The sequence below is a fragment of the Humulus lupulus genome, chromosome 1, assembly GCF_963169125.1.
Source record: "Humulus lupulus chromosome 1, drHumLupu1.1, whole genome shotgun sequence".
NCBI lineage: Eukaryota > Viridiplantae > Streptophyta > Magnoliopsida > Rosales > Cannabaceae > Humulus > Humulus lupulus.
Genome location: NC_084793.1, coordinates 309,859,936 through 309,881,304, shown reverse-complemented (window position 1 = coordinate 309,881,304; position 21,369 = coordinate 309,859,936). Strand labels below are relative to the sequence as shown.

The window sequence follows — 21,369 nt, the reverse complement described above, 5'->3', positions numbered from 1 at the left end:
TTGTATGAATAAATAAGCATAAATGATTCATCAATATAAAGTGTGCAAAATATTTCGAGCTGAGAAATGTAAAGCATATATATAGGTCAATAATAAAAGAAATTGGATCAGCCCCGCGGGCATAAATTAAAATAATTACAAAAAAAGGGACGCAACCCCAATAAATGATTTCCCCGAGATCAGATTTAAGAAGGAGGAGTCTCCTTGGCCTTCTCGGTATCAGCAGCACCGGACTCCTCTGGCCGAATAGCATGACTATCCTTCTGGGCTCCCTCCGAAGCGGCCTCCCGAGCAGCCTCTTCCTTCTCAAGCCGAGCATTCCACCTGTCAAGAAGTGTCGCCTCGTGAGGACCTAAGAAGCTGGTATCCAGGTCTTCGTTGTTGGCCCACATTCGGTACATGGCCGAGTGAACCGCCTGGTCCTTCTTCTCTTTATACTCAGCAAGGAGACGAGCTTTTTCATCCTCCATAATATCAAAGGTGGCGGCCTTTTCATCTTCGAGCTTCTTTTTGGCCTCCTGGAGCCGAGTGATCTCCTTCTTAAGATCCGCGAGCTCAGCATTCTCCTTCTCAAGCTCCTCGAGCTTAGCCTTCAGCTTCCCGAGCTCGGAGGCCATGCCCTCGAGTTCCTTAGCTCCTGCATCAAGCTTTGCATTGGCTGCCTTCAGATCATCGCTTGCTTTGAGGTGGAGATCCTTCGCCTCCTGAGCATGAGACTTGCTCGAGTGGATCTCGTTGTTCAACTTATAGTTGAGCTGGGCAGTAAAGGCAAGAAACTGATAAAGGAAGAAATCATCATTAGCTCCAGGTCAGTGTGATTAAAACCAAGAAGTATGACTGTAGAAGGACAGTGCAGTCTTGGGTGTCGTTCAAGCATTGCCATTGGGGAGCTTTGAGACTACCAAAGCTCTGGCCGATCCGGGACATAACATCCGAGACCAGCGTAGACCCATGGGACCCAGCGGCATTGTCAACCACATATGCATCCATGTGGGTGGAAACTGACAGCTTTTGAGCTCGAGAAACAGAAGGCTTTCTAGAAGGCGGACCAAGTGTCGATCGAACCATTACGGGATGTTGGGGCTCGGTCGTGTTAGAGGCATCGACCTCCGAAGTTGATGCCACAGTTGCGGCACCGACCTGCGAAGACGGCGCCGTGATGGAGCCGGTAACAAGAGGAGCTGGGGGAGGAGGTGTCTTCTCGGTCCTTTTGGGAACTTTAGTGGGCCGGTCCACCTTTCGCGATGGTGCCCTGGGACGCTTGGTCCTTTTGGCACCACCGCTCTCGATGATATTGTCAAGGTTGGAGTCCATGGCACCTGCACAGTTCCAATCGGAGTTAGACATAATGATAATAAGCTTGGAAAATAAAAAAAATAAAAAACCAAGTAAAGAAAAGACCTAACTGGAACTCTTCCCCGAACTAGAGCTCGGGGACCATGAAATTCCCCCATCTTCAGAAGAAGCGGGGGGAGTACCTTCCCTATAGGTGAGTGTCAACCTCGAAAGGTCCCTATAATCGTTGGCCCCGTATTGGACAGCTATCCCGTTCCACACCTCGTCCGAGCCCACTATCAAACCTACGAACACAGTCGTCTACCCAACTCCATATGTAGAAGTGGTATCTATCATGCGGGCATGAAACTAACCTATTGGGCTTATGCTTTAGTAAGGTGGGGGACCACATTCTCGAGGTATGGAGGGCTTTACCTTCATCCGAATCTGAGCTCGAGGCTTCATCATTAGCCTCATTCCCCGACGGCGGACTCCTTATGCGAACTGGAAGTGAGGGCCTCACCTTTCTCCTCGGAGGGAGGACGCTTGTGGGCAAAGGCACCTGCTCCCAGTGTTCATACTTTTTATTGGACCAGTCAGAGGTGGACTGGCCCTCCCCCAAAAGTCCGCATTTTCGGAGCTTATCCTCATGTAAAAGGTACAGGAGAGACCTCCTACCATGAGGGAGTTGGAGCATGGTCTCCTTATGTCCCTTCATTGCCTCGTCAGGAGAGGGACGCTGAAAATTGGCTGAAAAGCAAGACACATTTCAACTAAGTACGGATCTAACAGCTAAAATCCCGAGCACAGAGATAACGAAAACTGGAATACTTACGAATCCGCCTGAATAAGTAGTGTCGAGACGGGGTCAGACCGTCTGTTCAGAAGAAGGCTTTTTTGAAATCAGGTGGATGATTGGGGAGGTCTTCAAAGACCTTCTTCTCTTTGGGATAGCTCGAAAGATAGTAAAAGCCATCTCCTCCCCGAGCTCGGGAGGGGTTGCTCTTCAGGCAAAAGAGATATAAAATCTCCTGAGGCGAAGGCCCTTCCCACTCCAGCTCGTGGTAAAGCGACCTCAGGGCAGACAGTACCCTGTAAGAATTGGTGTTGAGTTGGAACGGAGCCAACCCAACAAAATCCTTGAAGTCCTTGAAAAAAGACTTCAAAGGCAACAGTGCCCCCGCCCTCATGTGTTCCTGGCTCCATGCCGCGTATTTCAGCTTGGCGTCATGGTCCCGGGGGGCGAAATAGCTTTGTTCATGGGCGGCCGGAGCTCGACACTTCAAAGAACCAGACAAGCTGAGGCCATGGAGGGCCAAGATGTCAGTTATCTGACTAGTCGAGGTAACCGAGCTCCAATAGTGCTCGGCCTCGAACGTTTCTTTCCTCGGCTGCGAGGACGAAGGCTCCCCCATTAGAGAAAATTAAAGTTCTCCTGGACTGTACGCGACAGTAACCTTTAATGCGGGGTCGAGGGGGATCGGCCTAGGCCCTGAATTGGACTCTGGATAAAGGGCCTCCCGGAGAATTCTCCTGTTCTTCTCTATGACCTCGTCTATTTGGCGGTGATAATGAGCTCGAATATCCTCCTGCTCGCGCGCAAGCTTGTACTCTCGAATCCGACGTTGATTACGAGCGAACAATGATTCCGGGCTCGGGGTTTTTGGCTCGTAAGGGATTGCCAGCAACGACCCCCACCGTCTTTCCAGATTCTGTGACATCTAGCGAGAAAGAAAAAATGGTGAGGGCCATGCATGCAAGAATTACGAGCTCGATAGGACGAGCTCAGAGTTTAGTAACAAAATAAGCTCGATGTTAAGACCCTTATTAAGAACGTGTATTCTACGGGAAAAAGGAGGAGAGTGGGCATAACTTTTTGAAAATCCCGAAGTATCAGGGAAAAAAGGTGGCGGTTATTCAGGAAAGGTAACGTGGGGTATCGTGCATTCTTTAAAAACCAAGATTTTGTACCCAAATATCTTGGTGTGCAAGATACGTCTTTTAAATTTTGAAAACCCAAAAATGAAGAAACCATGTTTGGGTTTGTTCTACACAGAAAATTGGATTTGAAACCAAAGATTCAACACCTAGTATGGGAACGTAAATGTAGAAGCCTATTGATCAAAAATTTCCTAGCATATAATACTAAGGAAATATATCGGCGCATTCCCAGAAATAACAAGAACACTATGGACAGAAACTGGCATAAGGGAAAATAAAAATTGCACACTTACACAATAATGGCGATTGCAGAGAGATCGTTGACTGAAGGAGAGGCTGCAAATATGAGCTCACGGACTCGAACAAACTGGAGGTTCTTTGTTTTTTCGGCTGAGAGAACATGCGCGAGAAAGAGGTTCTCTGGGATGACCTCTGGTTTCGTCCTTTCCTTTGCTTTGTTTCTGATGCGTGTAAAATAAGAGGAAGAAGAAGACCTTGAACATATAAAGGGAGAAAGGTGATAAAGAGGATTAATCTGGGCCGATGGCCAGGATCTTCATGAAATCCGACGGTCAGGGGTCAGTGACATGATGTGGCCGAAAAGATGGCAGACGAATGATCGTGGGCATGTTTCCAAGGTACTCAATTACCAAAAATGAGCAATACCCAACTGACGCGTGTCCATTTTCAAGTGTATGACGGTACGGCTCCCGAAGAAAGTAGTTCAAAAGTTTCATTCTCTTAGGATTCGAACAAATACTTTTGAGGGGGCAAGATGTTATACCCAGATTTCGAGCCATGTTAAATGCGACCTCGAAAGTTGGATTCGCAACAAATGAACTCGTAAAGTTTGAAGTATGCTCCAGGACTAAATATCGAGCCTACAAGACTGAGACGACCTCGAATGTGGTGGCCTCGGAAGATTCACGATCTCGAAGGGTAGCTCCCGAGACGCATCTATCCTCAGGGATGACCTCGGATCAAGGGTTCCGAGCCTGACACACGTACGATCTCGAAGCCATGTGACCTCGGGAGATGTCATTACCTCGAAAGCTGATGAGAAACCTGGTAGAGTAAGGGCTTGGAGATATATGATAATGACCTTGAATATCTACAAGTGTTGTCTATAAGGGACGTGTACTGCATTTATTATTGTAAATCCCATAAAATCATGGGATATTATTTGATTAGTTATACGCCCCCTGGTCTTCAGGGGACGTTTCCTTTTATATCGGATTACAGGCATTTAAAGCCATTTAATTTATTTACACAAAAAGAGTAACTACCCAAGATATGTGGGATAGTATTCTGCATCCTTCTCTATAAATAGAGAGGTCATACACCATTGTAAAGGACCGAGATTCTGAACCTTGAGAGAAAACTCTGAAGAATTCATGCTTAAGAATTTTCAGAGATAATCTTGAGTTTAATAACAAAGACTCGTGGACTAGGCAGATTTAACTGCTGAACCACGTAAAAATCGTGTTTTGTATTGTCATATTTTAATCGGCCATTATTTATTATTGTTTACGTGCTCTTCTTTCACTGTTGACGAAAAACGGCGTCAACAATAGCTTTACTGGTCTAATAGTAATTTCCATTATGTGCATGCATGCATGCATTATTTGATGTCACAGATAATCAAGAGCTAGCAAGTAGTATCTAAAACTAACTATGATACCATTAGTACAATGAAAAGATCAAGCAAATTAAGATGAATATATTTGTGGAATAAACAAATTAAACATCTGAGTTACAGAGCAAAAAGTTTGAGATTGAAGACAACCTTAATGAATGATATGACAAAAGATAAGCAAAAAATGTAATTATTGTACATTATGAAGTACTGTTATCGAATTTTTCTCTTTACAACTTAATAATAGTAGTCTTCCAAATCCTCTTCTACCTTACAAATTCCCCCACGAATTTTTACAAATATATAATTCCAGTAACCATGTCCAGACTAACAATATACCATGCAGTGCCTATCAAATTCCAGATTTGAGTCCTATACTATATCTCCTACATACATATATAAAAAATAATAAAGTTAGATTATTTTAAGAGAATTTACTCATTTTGTATCCTATATTTTTGCATAGTATCATTTTGGTACCTTATGTTTTCAATAATGCTCATATTGTACCATGTATTTTAAAATTATACATATTTGATACCCTAGACTCAAATTTGATAGATAAAATTTTGTCAATATGATCAAACTGTCATCAGTTATATGTAATTAAATAATTAAATTAATTTAGAACTTACATAATTGACAACAGTTTGATTAAATTGGTAAAATTTAATACAGGTACCATATGAGCATTATTGAAAACAGAAGATACCAAAATGATACTTTGCAAAAACACAGGTACCAAATGTACCAAATGGTTACCTACCCTTATTTTAAACATGCCCATAATTAATATAATATAATATATAGTCATGATGAATCCTAAATCCTCCTGCCAACATCCGACATTCTTCGTGTATTTTCTTTTAGTCAGCAAGAGGAAACATTTTATCCATATCTCTTCTGTATAAAAAAAAAAAATGTGTAGATAACGGAAATTTTTTATTTTAAAGATGTTTTATTTTTTTTCGTTAACTTTAACATAATATTTTTATATTTAACAACAATGTAAGCAAGAATATTTTTTTTTTATGAAACATTAATTTAATTTATAAAAATATTAAATATTTTTAGAAATATCATGAAAATAATTTTTTTCTCACATGTTTGTTATTGTCATAAATTAAAAGTCTAAATATTTTAAGAATGATTCACCATTTATTTAGTATTTTTTATGTATTTTAAAAGAAAAATAAAATAAAACTAGTATTTAAGGACCTAAATGATACGATTTGAAAATGTTGGGGACCTAACTGACAGAAAATTAATTTTTAGGACCTAAGTGTTACAATTACCATCCAATACCTCCTTTAAACCAATTCTCTAAAATAATTTTTTTTATATTCTTCATTTTCTTCTTTATATTTATAGATTCTTAAGAGCTCCTTTAAATATTTTTTTCAAATTTTTTATTCACTTTTGAAATTTATTAGATTTTCATTATTTTAATCAATAAAATACTTAAAGATATAATATTTAAATAATATAAAAAATATATAGAGAAACTTATATATAGTATTCTGAAAAATTTTGATGTAAAATAAATAAAGTAAGATTTGAGTGATGTATTTTAAAAAATAGACCACTCAAAATTTAATTTAGGTATTAAATTAAAAAGGAATGTGCCACTTTTTAATAAATAAATAAAAAATGAATTTAAATAAGATGTAGGAGAGGAACAAGCAAGCAAACCTTTGTAATTGTTTGTTGGTACACAGAATTACGGTGTGCTGCGTATACACACAATCAATACTCTGAATGGCTTCTCCTGTAAGCCCCAAAACAAAACCCCGCCAAATCCTTCTCTCTCTCCAAACCTCTGCAACCTCCCAAACCCACCATTTTTGCTTCTCAATCTCTCACATTCTGAATCGAATCTCCTCATTTTTTAGGGTTTCCATTTGGTTTTCAAAAGCTTATTCCATGTTAACGCCTTTAACTTCCCACCTTTAGGTTTCTGCAGAATCCACAACCATGCCGAACTTCCGAGCTCTTTAGCTCCCTCCCTCCGTACCTGACCATACAGGAATTAGGGTTTTCCCGATTATTACAGGCATGGGGAAGAAGAGGAACACGGTTGTGGTTATGTCATCGGATGACGAACGTGATCGTTCATCGAGCTTGAGTCGTCCGCCGCGTACCAGGTCCAACTCCAAATTGAGCTCCACGGTTCCTCGTGCAAACCCTGCACGATCGAAGAAGCCTCGTCTTTCGGATTCTAGCGCTTTCCTGTGTAAAGATACTAGTAATTGGGCTGAGGTATTTTGATTTTGGGTGCATTGTGATATATGTATGTGCAAATGCTCATTTTGGTTTTTGATAAATGAATATACAAGCAAAATGGTTGATTTTTTGTTGTTGTTGTGTATGTTCTATACAAACAGTGGTGAAGTTCATTTCTTACTATGAGTTGTGAGAGTTGTGATGTCGTCTTTACTATGTCAGATGTCTTCATTAGATAAGTTACTGCACATTCATGCTCGTCTCGTCAGTAGGGAGATAACATGGGTCTTATTTGAATCTCATTTTCTTTTTTCCGTCTAATAGTCATTTTGGTGGGGAAAATCTAATAAGTTTATCGCACTCACGTATTGCAGATCAAAGGGTTTTGTGAAGATTTTAATGACACTCCTACTGGGTTCAAGGTATCTGACTGATGGTATGCTTTTGATTGGAATTTCTCTGCTTTTTGTGCTGACTTTTTTCATTTATGTTTTTTCGGTCGTTAAAGTGGACGATGTTCTATTTTGCTATTATTTGCCCGGGGGCTGCAGGTTTCTACAGCTCTGACTTCGGGCTTAAATTATAACTGTTATATTTTGGTTTAATATTTGGTTACTGTTTAAGCTTCTGTCTCGTTCATCTTTTATTTTTCTTATAGCCGAATGAAAATGGAAATTTGACACAGGTTCTGGAGAAAGCAACCAGAAAGAGTTATGGGCAGATAAATACAAACCTCATTCCCTTGAAGAGCTAGCTGTTCATAAAAGGAAGTTGGGCTTAATTGGCTTATTCCTTAAAGAGTTGTACCTGCATATTGATCAGCTAATTTTTGTCACTGTAATTGCAGATTGAAGAAGTAAAATTGTGGTTTGAAGAAAGATTAGGTTCTTCAAAGGTACTTATATCAAACATAACCTTTTAGAAGTAACTTTGTTCTCATTATTATTTTGAAGGTTATGACTGTCTTAATTCAGTTTGGCATCGTGTAGAAGACTAGCTTGTATTCGCTCCAGTTTGGAACCTTTTTATAATACTTTTTGTACGAAATTCACCTATTTTCTGAGCATTTTCTTCATTATTCACAGGATGAAAACAATAGTAAGGTTATCGTCATCACTGGACAAGCTGGAGTTGGAAAATCGGCAAGTGTACATGTTTCATTTTCACTGGACAAGCTGGAGTTGGAGTTAGATATATGTTTTCACATTTTGATTTGTGGTGGCTCCTGTTTTTTGTTATGACAATGTTACTTAGGTAACATTTAAATTTTGCTTATCAAATTGATAAGCAACTTTTCTCTTGGTAAAGTACTTGTACTATGCTTAAAATTATTAAATATAAAGTTTTTTGCTGTAGAAGGCTAGGCTAGACTCGTTGTGAAGGTCCTGTTACATTATGCACTAAAGCCAAACTTATACTTGCTCTGTTGATGCTCATTCCTGCCATGTTTTTTTCTCATATTATAGGCAACTGTTCATGCGATAGCATGTCACTTTGAAGCCAGATTGTGTGAATGGAACACGCCTACGCCAATAATTTGGCAAGAACATCTACATAACTCCAGTACAGGTATTTAAAGAAAGTTTATTTAAGTGACAACTTGAATAGGAAACTTCACATGAAATATGTAGGAAGTTGATGCTTATACAAATTTCTGGATATTTTTTAATTTGGTCAACTTCCAGGGTTGCGTTACATGTCGAAATTGGATGAGTTTGAATACTTTGTGGAGAGAGTAAGGAAGTAAGGATTGATACCTCCAACTGAGAATATGGAGTCAAAAGAATCAGTCATTCTCTTAATCGATGATCTTCCTGTCACAAATGGTAAAGTAGCTTTTGGAAGACTTAGAAACAGTCTCTATCTTCTTGTGCATTCAATTCAGATACCTACTGCCATATTAGTCACCAATTATGGCGAAGCTGATTCAGGAGACCACACAACACAATACCTGGAAGAACTTCAATTATCTCTTGAAAATGCTGGGGCTTGTAAGGTTACTTCCTTCCACAACATCATTTTCTTTTTCGTACAGCACCATTATTTATTGATTCTTACTGAGTGCTTACACGAACTATTCTGGAAATCTGAAGGTTGCTTTCAATCCTATTACACATAATTCAACCAAGAAGATTCTTTCTAACATATGCAGACTAGAGCAGTGTAAAGTTTCTGTGGACCAGATTGATCTCATAGCAAAAGCAAGTGGAGGCGACACCAGACATGCAATTACTTCTTTACAGTTTTTCTGTGTGAAACCAAGTCTAATGCGTCCATTGTCGTGGAATTGGGTATGTTATGGCTATGTAATTCCTGTCTTCCGGGCTTGTAATCAATTTCTAAACCATCTTCTTGTTTTGTAGTTGGAGATGAGTTTTCTGTACAAGAAAGATTGGCTAGATTACCACCAAAAATGGATGCTCCAGAAAAGATTCTCTATCAAGCTCACGGGCAAGCTAGGCCTATTGCCGACTTTCTTAATGAAAATGGTGATTCAACACTTACATTGTTGCTTCTAGTTCTAGAATAATTTTTACCACGGCTTCTTACACTCATATGGGCACATAAATATTTACACACATGATGGAATAGATTGGTGTTTCTTGTGGTAGTTTTAGTCTCTTGTCATGTCAAACTATGGTAACTCAATTTTTGCATGCAATTTCTGTATGCAGTTCTAGATTTCCTGAGCGATGATGCATGGACCGTGGCTTCGTATTTAGGAGATGTTGATTTGCTTCTAGGTACTTTTCGTGGAATGCTTGCCAGACGCAATGAGGCGGAGAATGTTCTGCAATCAGCTGCAGCTTCAGGTGCTGTTTGTGGGGTCCTATTTGGAAATCATCATCCAGTGCCTTCCAGGTACTGTTTTTTTACAGTTGATCGAGTACTGCATTACAGACGAAACTAATAAAACCGAGTTTAATCACCCACTTTTGCAAGTCTGCAGGTGGCATGCTATTCGGCGGCCAAAGCTCTGGCAGGTTGAACAATTATCATTGTCCAACAAGGTATGTTTTAGTTTTAATTTGCCTATATTGCTTTGTGGTATGCTTAGGTCAGCTGTAACTAATGACTTTTGTTTATGTTGATTCATTCTTTCTTTATTATTGCAGAAAGAGATGGTAAAACGTAGATATGATACTTGTTGCGGAATGAGTTCATCGGATTTTTCGGTTATAGCCACAGAATACACACCTGTGTTCAAATGGCTTGGGAGTGGTACACATGAAAGTCTAGACCAGAGAATTGATATGATGAGTTTGGATGATCAAGAAAGTGTAGTTTCTGAGGATGAAATAGAAGATTGGTAAAATGTAGGCACTTTTACTTGTGTAAATTGGTCGATCTGAAACAACTCACTTTTTAGGCAATTTATCATGGAAATCAAGTAGTTTAGTGGTACATGTAAGTATGTGTGTACATAAACAGACGTATATCTATTTATATATATATATATATAATGTTTTATCTTTGTTTTATCGTAGCTGTAGGCAAATTAAGGCTATGTATGGAAGAAAAGGAAGGAGACTTAGAAAGATGGCGATCGAGAGAGTATAAAAAGGATGGAGAGGAAAATAAATTTCATCTTGAGAGGAAAAATGATAAGAATGAATATAAAGTTTAAATGTAAAATTATTATACTACCTATTATAAAATATTATTGTTTAGGCAGGTAAGCCAAAACCCAGTAAATATCTATGTCTTCATGCAGTAAACATTATTCTCATGCACCCTTCGGTTCTCCTTTGATAAACAATCTAAAAGTTCACATAGAAGTATTCACCACATTAAGAAAAGCCTTCTGAATGGTCTTCAAACTTTCATGCACAGCCCCACAAAGAATGATAGGTTGATTCAAATGGGTAGGGATCCATTTAAGTGAATATCATCTCTGTTTTTTCATTTGTATTAACCAAAACAAACTTATAATCAATCCTTGTTACATTTTCGCCAGTCTAGTTCACTTCAGACCCTTACACTTGAGGATCTTATTTCATGGTACTATGCATGTTAGTCTTGAGGAAAATAATTTTCATGTCAAGACAAGTTCAATTAAAAAGCAAAAAAATCACACTGATCATGTTACATCTACATGTACCAAACTAATAACACATTCATTTAGCTCCACAATTCAAACAACTCATTAGAGACTAAGAGACAAAAAAATTATATATAAATAAGAAAGTTAGGCTACGAGACCATCTAAAGTGATATTTATTAATCTTACATAAAAAAATTCAGATATGAAGTAAAAATCCTAAATAATAAATGACTTATAATCATATTTCGTTTGTACTAATGGCACATCAATCAACTCGAACAATGCTGCTGTTGACACACAAGCATTTTTTGAATTCTTCTAGGATACCCGAAATGGTCAAATCTTGTAGAATCTTCGTTTTCATGTCATACAGAACAAGTTTCTCTTTGTTTACAAATAAGAGAACCTGATCACTAGTCTTATAATATGTCAGAGGAACCAAACTGTAATAATTGATCCCATTAGGTGGTACCACTGAGAACAACTTCACCCAACTAGTACCACTAGTCATTTTCCATATGTGATAATTATAAGCATAATAATTGTTTTTATAGCAAATGTCTTTAACTGTGTACCAGGAAACCAGGCAAAGACACCCTCCTAACTCCACTGGTGTGTGGTGTGAAGGTCTCCGTTCCGAACTTGGCAACAAAATCTTATGGTGTTGTTCAGTCACAAGATCAAACTTGAATAAGATAAATTGATCTGCTTTCTTGCTGGAACACTTTTCTTCAAGTATTGGGGTCACAACCCAATACAAAGCATTGCAAACAAGTGCATGACCAAACCGATAATAACCAAAATTGTCTTGAAAAGCTCTTCCAAGTTCTCTCCAAGTCTTGGTTTTTACACTGTAAATATGGAAACGGTACACATCACAATATGCAAAACCACAAAGATATTTAGGTGGACTTTCAATTCTGGCCAACGCAGTGGATGTTAACAACTTATAGTCGTCATTAACAGGGTCGTGCCCAAATCCAATTACAGTTGTGGTACGGTTATAGCCAAAAGTATAGGAAACTTTGAGGTAACAGCTTGGAATGGAGGGGTTCCAAATAACTACTTCTTTGTAGACAAGCATCTTCTTCATAACAAGTAAGCCATTACAGGTAGCAATAGCAGAATAGCTTCGAAACATGGTCTTTGCGTCTTCAAATAGAGGCAACAAGTTTGAAGTTGATAGGTGGAGCCACTGGAATCTGTGTGAGTATAAGGAGGAGTTTGAACCATTAGCATCGTCCATGATGAAAAAGAGGCCTACGTTAGAGTTGAGGTGATTGTGCATGATATCACGGCTGTTGATTCGAGAGCACAACTCCTTACATACCGACCTGCAACGTAGCAGATCCTTCACGGGCAGTCCGCAAAGTATTTGATCAACCAATTCCCAAGGAAACTTGGTCATTGCCCCAATGGGATCTATGGTGTTTTTGCCTGCATAGAACGACAGAGAATAGATCAATTATGATTAGTTTCTGAGTTATGATCATAAAGAGAAATGCTAAAGAGCACCCGAGGGCGCTCCAACACCTTATGTGGGACCCAACACCCTAGTTTTCTATCACAAAGATAAATGCTAAAGAGCACCCGAGGGTGCTCCAACACTTTACGTGGGATTTGCACCAATGGCAATATGTCATGTTCTTGACACTTTTGAGGTGACTTAGCTAGATTGTAAAACAACAAGTAAATGGTTAGAAATTAAAATGTTGAAAGCATAATCAATAAAATTCAGTCCTCACTTGGCATAGGATAGTGCTTAGCAAGCCTCAAAAAATCCAATTTATTGGAAAGAGTTTGGTGGTTGGGAGGACTTAGATAAACTTTGGCTTCATAAAAAGTCCCATCTGTTGCTTCCAATGTTAGAAAAATCCAAAATCCTTGCACCAACATGATCCCATTGGCTTTCACAATTTTCTTGAGCTCAATGGCCTCAATCTCAAGCCTATCTTTGTTGTGTTCTTCCATTGCAAACATTGCTGCATCTTTTGCCAGTGATGTAGTTTCATATCCTGGTCTGATCGTACCATTCTCATTTGGGACAATATCCAAATCATCAACAACATGAAAACCCTATTATTAATCATTCAAAACCAACCATTAAATCACACACATATATATAACCCAGTATAAATAAGAAAACTTAAAAAATTATACCTCCCATTTATCGAGTTCCTCCCAATTATAGGTATCGAATTCCTGGGATTGATAAGCAATTCAGTAGGTTTTTTCACTTCAATATAAATATATATATATATATTCGAATATCTGAAGAAAAAAAAAAAGTAATAGAATAAGGAATATGATACCTCAAGAGAATATAGAATGGTCTCCAAATTATACATCATGTAATCTCTTTGTTGGAGTTTTCGTATTACTGTGGTTGTGATAACAAGAACAACAATTATCTATTAATAGAGGGAAATATATATATGTATTACAATAAAGCTTGCAAAGCTTAATCGTAAGATGAAAACTTTAAATCTAAATTTGGGTAAATCAATGACGAAATTAAATTAAAACTATTGAAAAATATACATGTTTAAAAGACCATCAAGTAAATATATATATATTAGTAAATGAATTTTCCGTTTTCCATATACAATTCAATAACATTTAATTTAAAATCGTATAAACTAAGATATTTCTAATGGATATTTAATATTATTTGTTAAAAATTTTAATTCAGTTAGTATTAAACCATAATTAATTCGTCAGATTGAATATGGTTGCTTTTATAGAATATTATAATTATAATTATTAAATGGTAATTAACTATGGTTTATATTCGGTTATTTGATTTATTTTTGGTAAATACGAATTTTAGTAATTTCCTTTTCTCGTAGTTTCTTTTTTTTTTGAAAGAAAATTTTATTAAACAAAACAAGCAAATCAGCTTTAGCAGCTGTGAGAAGGAAAATCTGCTTTCCAAACAGAATAATGCCCTTTTGTTTTTGGTAATTTCCTTTTCTTGTAGTTTCCCAAACAATCCTTTTCATTTTTTTTCTTCGTTATTATATAAATCCCATGTTTTATTGTACAACAAAACTATCTCCTCTTCATTTAAAATTCACAAATAGTCTTCTGTTTCATCAATAGAATATGGTTGGTTTTATAAAATATTATAATTATTATTTTCATCTATAGACAAGTAATTCATCAAATAGTTTATTAAGGATATGAACATGAAAACTGATGGGAAGCAGAGGATACAACATAATGAATAGAAACTCTAGGACTTTTAGCTACAACATATATTATTGTCCATCCAATCAAGATCCAATCAAGGGTTTATATTTTTTCAGACCTGTATTTTGTCTAATTAGTTTAGACCTTATGTTTTGACAAATGACTTTTTGAACTATGTATTTTATGAAATAGTTCAAATCGAACCCTAAACTCAATTTTAGCTAAAATTTTCTGAACTAAAATTACAAATAATTCACTAAACTAACAATTTAAAACAAAAACAAAATCATTTTACCTAACAATGCAGTTAATGATAAGGATTCTCCAATACTTTAAAACCACTAATTAAAACTACGAACAAGTCATTCATGTGCACCCAAAATATACATCAAAACATTACACGGTGATGTTAGAGTTTAACTTAGTTAATCATATTTATTAAAATTGAAACCCATTATATTAAAAAACAATAACACGCCACTGTATTTGTAATGTTTGAATGCATATTTTAAGTACAAACTTTAAATAAAATCACATACATGCAAACTCATCTCTCTACTTGCTCTAAAATTGCCCTCTTTTTCTTTTATACAGAGTGGAGTGGAGTATGGGTTCCTTTTGAAATTTATTTCTTAAAAATTGAAACAATTAGAAACATACGAAAATAAACTGATAATTTAAGACACGCTAAAATGTCACACAATGGATGTGGCAAATAACCGCAATGCATACACATATAAACTTCCTATAAAAGATCTAAAATTGGTTTCACGTAGAAACAGTCGATAGAAAGAAAAGAAAAGAAAAGAAAAAGATCCATCTTGAACTTCAAAACAGGAAAAGAAACTGAACATGTCATCAAGCAATTGAAGAAGCTTTAATTGGCTCGTATTTATCTCCCATGGCACCGCCTTTCTGTTTCTGAAACTCAATGTACCGCAATGTGCTTGTGAAGAACGCATCGGTAGCCTCATCTGGCGTGCTAGAGTCGCTCTGCATTTCAGTCGTAATCAACTCCATCAGGCTTTGGATCGAAGCAACAGTTATCTGCGGGTTTCCCTTTTCGAAGAAATAGAGATACCTGCCCATACACACTCAAAACGGTTAGCCTAATCAAGATCGCCACCGAAAAAAGGGTAAGAGATACGAAGTTCGTGATTTGAAGAGGTTACTTGTTCAATATCTCAACAAAAAGTGTTACTGAACCAGCGCTACCGCGGGCTGCACTTGACATTTGCTGAGCAGCATTTGCAATCCTCAGAGCCCGTTTCAGGCATATTAAAACCCTGGTTAAAGTTAACAGAAAAAAAAAATTAAAAGTAATTCTAAATGGTTAGGCCCTTAACTTTTCAGATATGTATGGTAACACTCACCTCTCCCCATCCTTCATGTTTTCCTGATCATCAACCCAAAAGAGATGTGCACAAGAATAAACAGCTCTGCACTGATCGGGCTTCTTTAAAAGCTTTGCAGAATACTGCACGGTTTGGTTTACAAGACACAAAAGAAATCAGTAGCAAAGACTGGGAGTTATCCCCAAAAAAGATAGGGAGAAATCTATAAATCTCAGTAGTTACCCCTGTAGCCTTGTGTGTTAAAGTATCCCTGTTCTCAACACCAAAGACGTGCATCCTTTGAAGGGTCCCGATTATTAAATGTAATGCGGTTATTTGTGCTTTTGAATCCTATCACAGCAACACAATGCAAAATAATAATAACAATAATAAATAAATAAATAAAACCTTCCGTACAACAAACAAAAGGAAATGGAAGTAGATTTCTGGGTTGCAAAAACACTTACCGAGATTTCCTCTTCGTACAAAATATACGCTTGGGTGAAAAATTCATACGCAACAGGTTCTAGCTCACAGTCATTTGCAGCCTAATTAAGAAATATGGGAGGTTAAACTAATACTATCAGCTAGGAATTCAAATGTAAATTAGACTAAACGTTTCCATTTACCTCAGCACATTGCAAGTACAACCTTAAAGCCAGTTCTGGTGCTGGAATGATTGATAGAGCCTCAATGGTCTGAAACAGATGGATATCGAATTTGTATATAATAAATAATGAAACTGTAAAGACTTTACCAACATCATACAGATACATGAGAAAGTAAAGGTATCCACCCCCATCTCGTAAAGCAATACAAAAATTACTAAATGATATTGACATACTGTTTTCCCATTGTACAAATATGTACCTGATTTAAAAGCTGAAATATTTTCTTTGGTGAAGTTGCTGTGTCATCTCCAAAAGGGTTTTCCTCCTGGCCTTGCAATTGCCTAACCAACTGCACATTCAAGATAAAATAATTCACGTCAATGCCAAATACAGTTTCCCTAAATAAAAAATGTGAATATAGAATGTTCAACATTCTCACTCAATTTTGATAGAGATTTGGTTACATATACAAGGAAGCCTTTTGTCACCTATATTACAACTTCACACACACACTCATTTAGAAGTTTCTGTAACATATCTGAAAACACTACCTAAAGTCTAACCAGCTACTTAGAAATTTGAAAGGATTTAAATGTAGGATCAGAATATAACACATACATACGCATTTATCCCAGGGAGTCAAACAAGTAGAAGCAAACCTTTAGGGAAGAGAAAAATAAGGGAGGAACTGTAAAAACTAAACGCTTCGGCCCTCCAGTAAGTATGTGCTCCCTCACAGTACATATAATCTGCAATCCAGAGCAAGGATTATAAACAACATTATCAAGAGGTGTAAAATTCAATCAAGACCCAAAATGTATGTCGCAGCAAAAGAAAATGAACCGAATTCTTAGATGCAAACCACATACTTGATATATATTATTTATAACATAGAATTCAAGATGCAGGTAAAACTGTCATTTAGCCAATACCTTGAACATCTCTTCTGGATCATCATTAGTGAGCATCTGAATAAGTCGAGCAACAGAATTTTGCTCCTCATTGAAATCATCTTCATCAATCTATAGATGAACCAAAAATATAAATTCATAACCATTTATTACACTAAATAGCAACAGATCATAAGGTTATGCAGCATATTTAATAAAGTCAAGAAAATGACTAGGGCAGATTACAAATCAAAAATCACCTCATCATCAGAATTTCCTTCCAAGTCCTTAATAAGCCCTTTTATTAGTTCAAACAAAGCTTCCACCTACATACAGAGTAGTAAATCATCCAGTTATATGAAAAATCCCACTTGGAAAAAAGGACAAAGAATGAGTCATTACATACCTTGTCAGCAGTTGATACATGAGTCTTATTTTTCATAACGCTTGAAATAATAACTGTAGCCATGACTTTATTTGTTTCGTTATCAAGATATTCCATCACATGGGGATAATTTGAAAGCTTCAAGGTAGTGACAATATCATTATATTTCTCAAGTGGAGCACTTAGAAGTGCAACAATCTGTTTTGTTGCCCTGTTGTCTTCAATCTTCCCTTTGCCAGAAAGTTTTTTAACACATGCTCCCTGACCAAAATAGACAAAAGATTAAAAAAAACCTATCGGTAAAAGGAAAACTTGCATCTACCATTATACTATAACTCAACTGAAAGAACATACCAATACTTGATCTGCATAATCAAGTCTATCAGGGTGTACATGAAGAGTAAATTTAAGAAGCGACGAATACAATGTTACAACTCCAACAGTAGGCATCTCAACTTGAGCTTCTATCACCTGCACCAACATACATCAAATTCATTGTTGACTATTTAGTCAAATGTCCCAATACAACAAGTCTGACAAAAGATACAAAGTAGCTATTGATGATAGGAGACAAAAGGAACTTTGTCAATATGAAACTACACCACACCCATCCTTGACAAGGTTTACATATTTGATAGCAACTTATAGTAGCTTCGAAGCTACCCAAGATCCTACCTAGGTTAACATATTAATACCCACATCTAATTTTAAACTTCAAGGCTACACAAGATTTTACCTTCCCAATGGCATTGCTCAATTTGGAAAAAGCTTCTACTTGCAAGAACTCAGGCAACACTTCTGAACTTGAAGCAGCATAGTTTGAAAGCCTTTCCATCAACTGGGATAGCACTGTCTTGATATCAACAGATGGCTGGGAGACATTAAGTTACACAAGTCAATACCAAAATGTAAATCAAATACATAGGAAAGTTGGTCCCATAATTCTTTATAACATAATAGACTTTACTGTGCATAGTTTCGGTGTAAAGGCAGTATCATGTACCATTCAACGCTTAACATTCAAATAATTGTCTCTTTGTTCAATATAGACTTCATGCATATAACAATATTTTTATTTTGTGCGTGATAAAATACATTTACAGAAACTTGAACCCTACACCACTCGCACATTCACTCATCCACCCAACCACTTGAGCTAGCCTGAAGTGGCACCAATTACAAATTTTTTATTAAGAAATTCTTCTCATAATTCATATTAGTTTCTGTTTATGTTTGATAAGACTGATTAAAAAAAGCTTAGTTAAACCAAAGAAGCAGGCATCTAGATTCATAAATGTAACTTTAAATATGCCAAAGTAACAAACAAATTGGAGGCAATTTCTCAGCTGTAGATTTTTTTGTAAAAGAAAAACAAACAAACAACAAGGGCCAAGGGTGAGTGAATTGAAAGTCCCCAATATGCTTATGAATAAGAGTAAGAATCTTCAATTTTAAAGTGTTTGCAAAAGATACTGCAAATTAAAGGGGAAAAAATACCTAGAATTAATCAAAATGGAAATAATGTCACCTACCTGAAGCTGGGGGCAAGCACCCAACAATACATCAAGAGTTTGTAAGTGATACTCATCAGGGAATACTTGAATTATGCAATCCATCAGATAGAATTGTGCAATCTCATCTTTACAATTGACAACCTGTCAAAGTGGCAGTTTACAGTAAATGTAAGCATCCAAAATGGAATTAAAAAAAAGACAATAAAACTGAATAGGTTAACCTGCTCAAGGACTCTAGGAAGAACAGATTCTTTGTACATCTCGAGATCAATTCCCTCTATCTGACTGAGGACATGCAAGTTCTTCCCAACCTATAAAAGTAAAGAGGAACAAGAGACAATCCTTCTGTAAGTGCACGCCCAACATGTAGAGAGTACAATTGCAGCAAAACCAACCAGCTATCAGTTACTGATATTTACAAGATCACGTAGCTCGCTCCGCTCTTTCTCCCGTTTCTCCTTTTCCCGGGCAGGTCCCTGCAGACCAGAAAGCCCGATAGCAACCCTCAACTCAGGATCAGCTAAGAGTATGAATGATTCACAAGCACTACAACACCTGCATGACCAGAAATCATGCCCTCATGATAAATTTACCTTCAAGACATGCAAGCATTGTGGTACCTATGCATGTCCAAACATGAGAGCACCATAATAGTATCAACCAACCTGATGTTGCATCCGCACCCAAAGTTTGTTCATCTCCGTGAAATTTTGAAGTACAAACTCCACAGCATCCACAACGGTGTCTGCATCACTACAGAAGTCAAGGCAGAGATCAGGTCAGGTTTGGTCCGTATAATATTTTTGTAAAGTATCTACCAGCAGAATTACGGGAAAGAGCTAAATTTCCTTACCCTTCATATTCAGAACCTATATCAGGCAATTTGTCCCTGCTGACTTGAGAGAGGTAACTCCTTAAGAAAAGCCCGCGTACAGGATGCTGGATTCCCCGGCACATTTCCACCAGATCTTTAAGAACATCCTTGGCAGGAGCTTCCTTAGATCTGATATAAACGGATCCAACTGTACAGAGGAGGTACCTGATTGAATCAGGTAACAAACCGTAAGATGGGTAAAATCTTAATGCTACAACTGAAAGTTTAAGGTCGCATGGGGGCAATAAGAATCGGGCAACAATTTAAGAGAATACCTTCCACATTCGATTACAAAAATTACAGTAAAAATAACTTAAAACTAAAGTAAAGAAAACGAAGGAAAGAACTATTTTATACAGAACACATCCTTTATGACTGATTATAGAACAATGCATACAGTTTAGTGCCACACTCGATGACTTCACACAATTCTTGGTTTCAGTGTTCTCCTTACATACTTTGATTTCTTTAATAAGTTTAGAGTTCTTCGTTTAAAGTATATAGACCATACATATTATGCATTTAAATGATTAGAACAGAGACTTAACTTCCAAACTCTTAAAACCAAATGTCAGGTTTCGACAGTATTTATGTCTTAAAGATCATACAATAAACAAAAGGACCAGGTGGGTTTGAAGGCAAATATCACTTACAATCTGGGCAATATGTTACCCGCGTGCTGCACAAGTTCATACAGATCAATAACAGAGCAACCTCGTCGAGCCTCCTCCTTAAAGAACATCTCCAACTTCCTCAACTCGTCAAATGCTCGCATATCTGAAGCACCAAACAGAAACGAGGAAGCAGAATCAATTGTCATCCCAAATAATTTTCTCAAAATTGGTAACAAAAAACTACCAATTGCAACAAAATTCACACGTTAGGAAACCAGATCGTTGATCTAGAGACTCACAGAGCGCGTAGTACTTGTGAGGAGAAAGCTTCGAAGTTCGAAGCTCAGAGAGCATCTGAGCAGAATATTTTAGGGCATCACGGAGATTGTTCGAATCCTAGCACAAAACAAAAATTCCAAATAAATCAGAAGACAATTATCGTCTTGCCGATCGAAAATTAGGGTTTCTCCAAAATTTTCTCGAGAATCAAACAAAGTGCGAGGATTTAAAGCTTTACCAGAGCGCGATGCATGTAGAAAGCGTTCTGCTGGAGGCCAGCAATCCCGGCGGACAGCCATTTCTCTTCGTCTTCGGCTCCGTCTGTGATCATTTTCTCTCTCTAAGAGTGATGATGGTAGCGTATCGATTGACTCGTCTCCGTTTCGGCCTCAACTGCCTAACAGTCCTCCTAAGTCTTCGTTTTTTGGATGGAGCGATCGATCGATCGATCCTAGAGCTTCAAGTCCTCCTTCGGATCGATGATCTCGGAGCCAGACCGTTTCAGTGGGCCATTATCCCAGCTGGGCTGACATCGGTCTAAAACATCATATGGGCC

The 21,369-nt window shown here is 37.3% G+C and overlaps 2 protein-coding genes and 1 pseudogene across 2 annotated transcripts; 1 reads left to right on the top strand and 2 right to left on the bottom strand.

Moving 5' to 3' along the window:
- Positions 1-6,595: 6,595 nt before the first annotated feature.
- Positions 6,596-10,555, top strand: LOC133812863 (cell cycle checkpoint protein RAD17-like; annotated as a pseudogene).
- Positions 10,556-11,230: 675 nt separating this feature from the next.
- LOC133812861 (putative F-box protein At3g16210) lies at positions 11,231-13,593 on the bottom strand. Its single transcript, XM_062246688.1, has 4 exons — positions 13,433-13,593; positions 13,281-13,322; positions 12,866-13,196; positions 11,231-12,557 (listed from the first exon to the last, which is right to left on the bottom strand). The coding sequence occupies exons 1-4, from the start codon at positions 13,469-13,471 to the stop codon at positions 11,386-11,388; spliced, it is 1,584 nt and encodes a 527-aa protein (XP_062102672.1). The 5' UTR covers positions 13,472-13,593; the 3' UTR covers positions 11,231-11,385.
- Positions 13,594-14,969: 1,376 nt separating this feature from the next.
- Positions 14,970-21,262, bottom strand: LOC133812866 (vacuolar protein sorting-associated protein 35A-like). The gene is made up of 21 exons (XM_062246693.1): positions 21,052-21,262; positions 20,834-20,930; positions 20,574-20,697; positions 19,900-20,085; positions 19,712-19,799; positions 19,466-19,522; positions 19,268-19,357; positions 19,065-19,187; positions 18,269-18,403; positions 17,887-18,003; positions 17,554-17,793; positions 17,408-17,473; positions 17,190-17,279; positions 16,917-17,006; positions 16,517-16,606; positions 16,276-16,344; positions 16,114-16,194; positions 15,890-15,997; positions 15,686-15,789; positions 15,485-15,598; positions 14,970-15,393 (listed from the first exon to the last, which is right to left on the bottom strand). The coding sequence occupies exons 1-21, from the start codon at positions 21,142-21,144 to the stop codon at positions 15,171-15,173; spliced, it is 2,385 nt and encodes a 794-aa protein (XP_062102677.1). The 5' UTR covers positions 21,145-21,262; the 3' UTR covers positions 14,970-15,170.
- Between the last annotated feature and the right edge of the window lie 107 nt (positions 21,263-21,369).

Excerpts from the sequence above, each read along its gene's own strand:
- LOC133812861 (XM_062246688.1), bottom strand. The coding sequence starts at position 13,471 with ATGATGTATAATTTGGAGACCATTCTATATTCTCTTGAG. Across the intron at positions 13,323-13,432 it reads CCATTCTATATTCTCTTGAG|GAATTCGATACCTATAATTG; the intron begins GTATCATATTCC and ends TATCAATCCCAG. Across the intron at positions 13,197-13,280 it reads AGGAACTCGATAAATGGGAG|GGTTTTCATGTTGTTGATGA; the intron begins GTATAATTTTTT and ends GATTAATAATAG.
- LOC133812866 (XM_062246693.1), bottom strand. The coding sequence starts at position 21,144 with ATGATCACAGACGGAGCCGAAGACGAAGAGAAATGGCTGTCCGCCGGG. Across the intron at positions 17,794-17,886 it reads ATTATGCAGATCAAGTATTG|GGAGCATGTGTTAAAAAACT; the intron begins GTATGTTCTTTC and ends TATTTTGGTCAG. Across the intron at positions 16,195-16,275 it reads TGTACTTGCAATGTGCTGAG|GCTGCAAATGACTGTGAGCT; the intron begins GTAAATGGAAAC and ends TTTCTTAATTAG.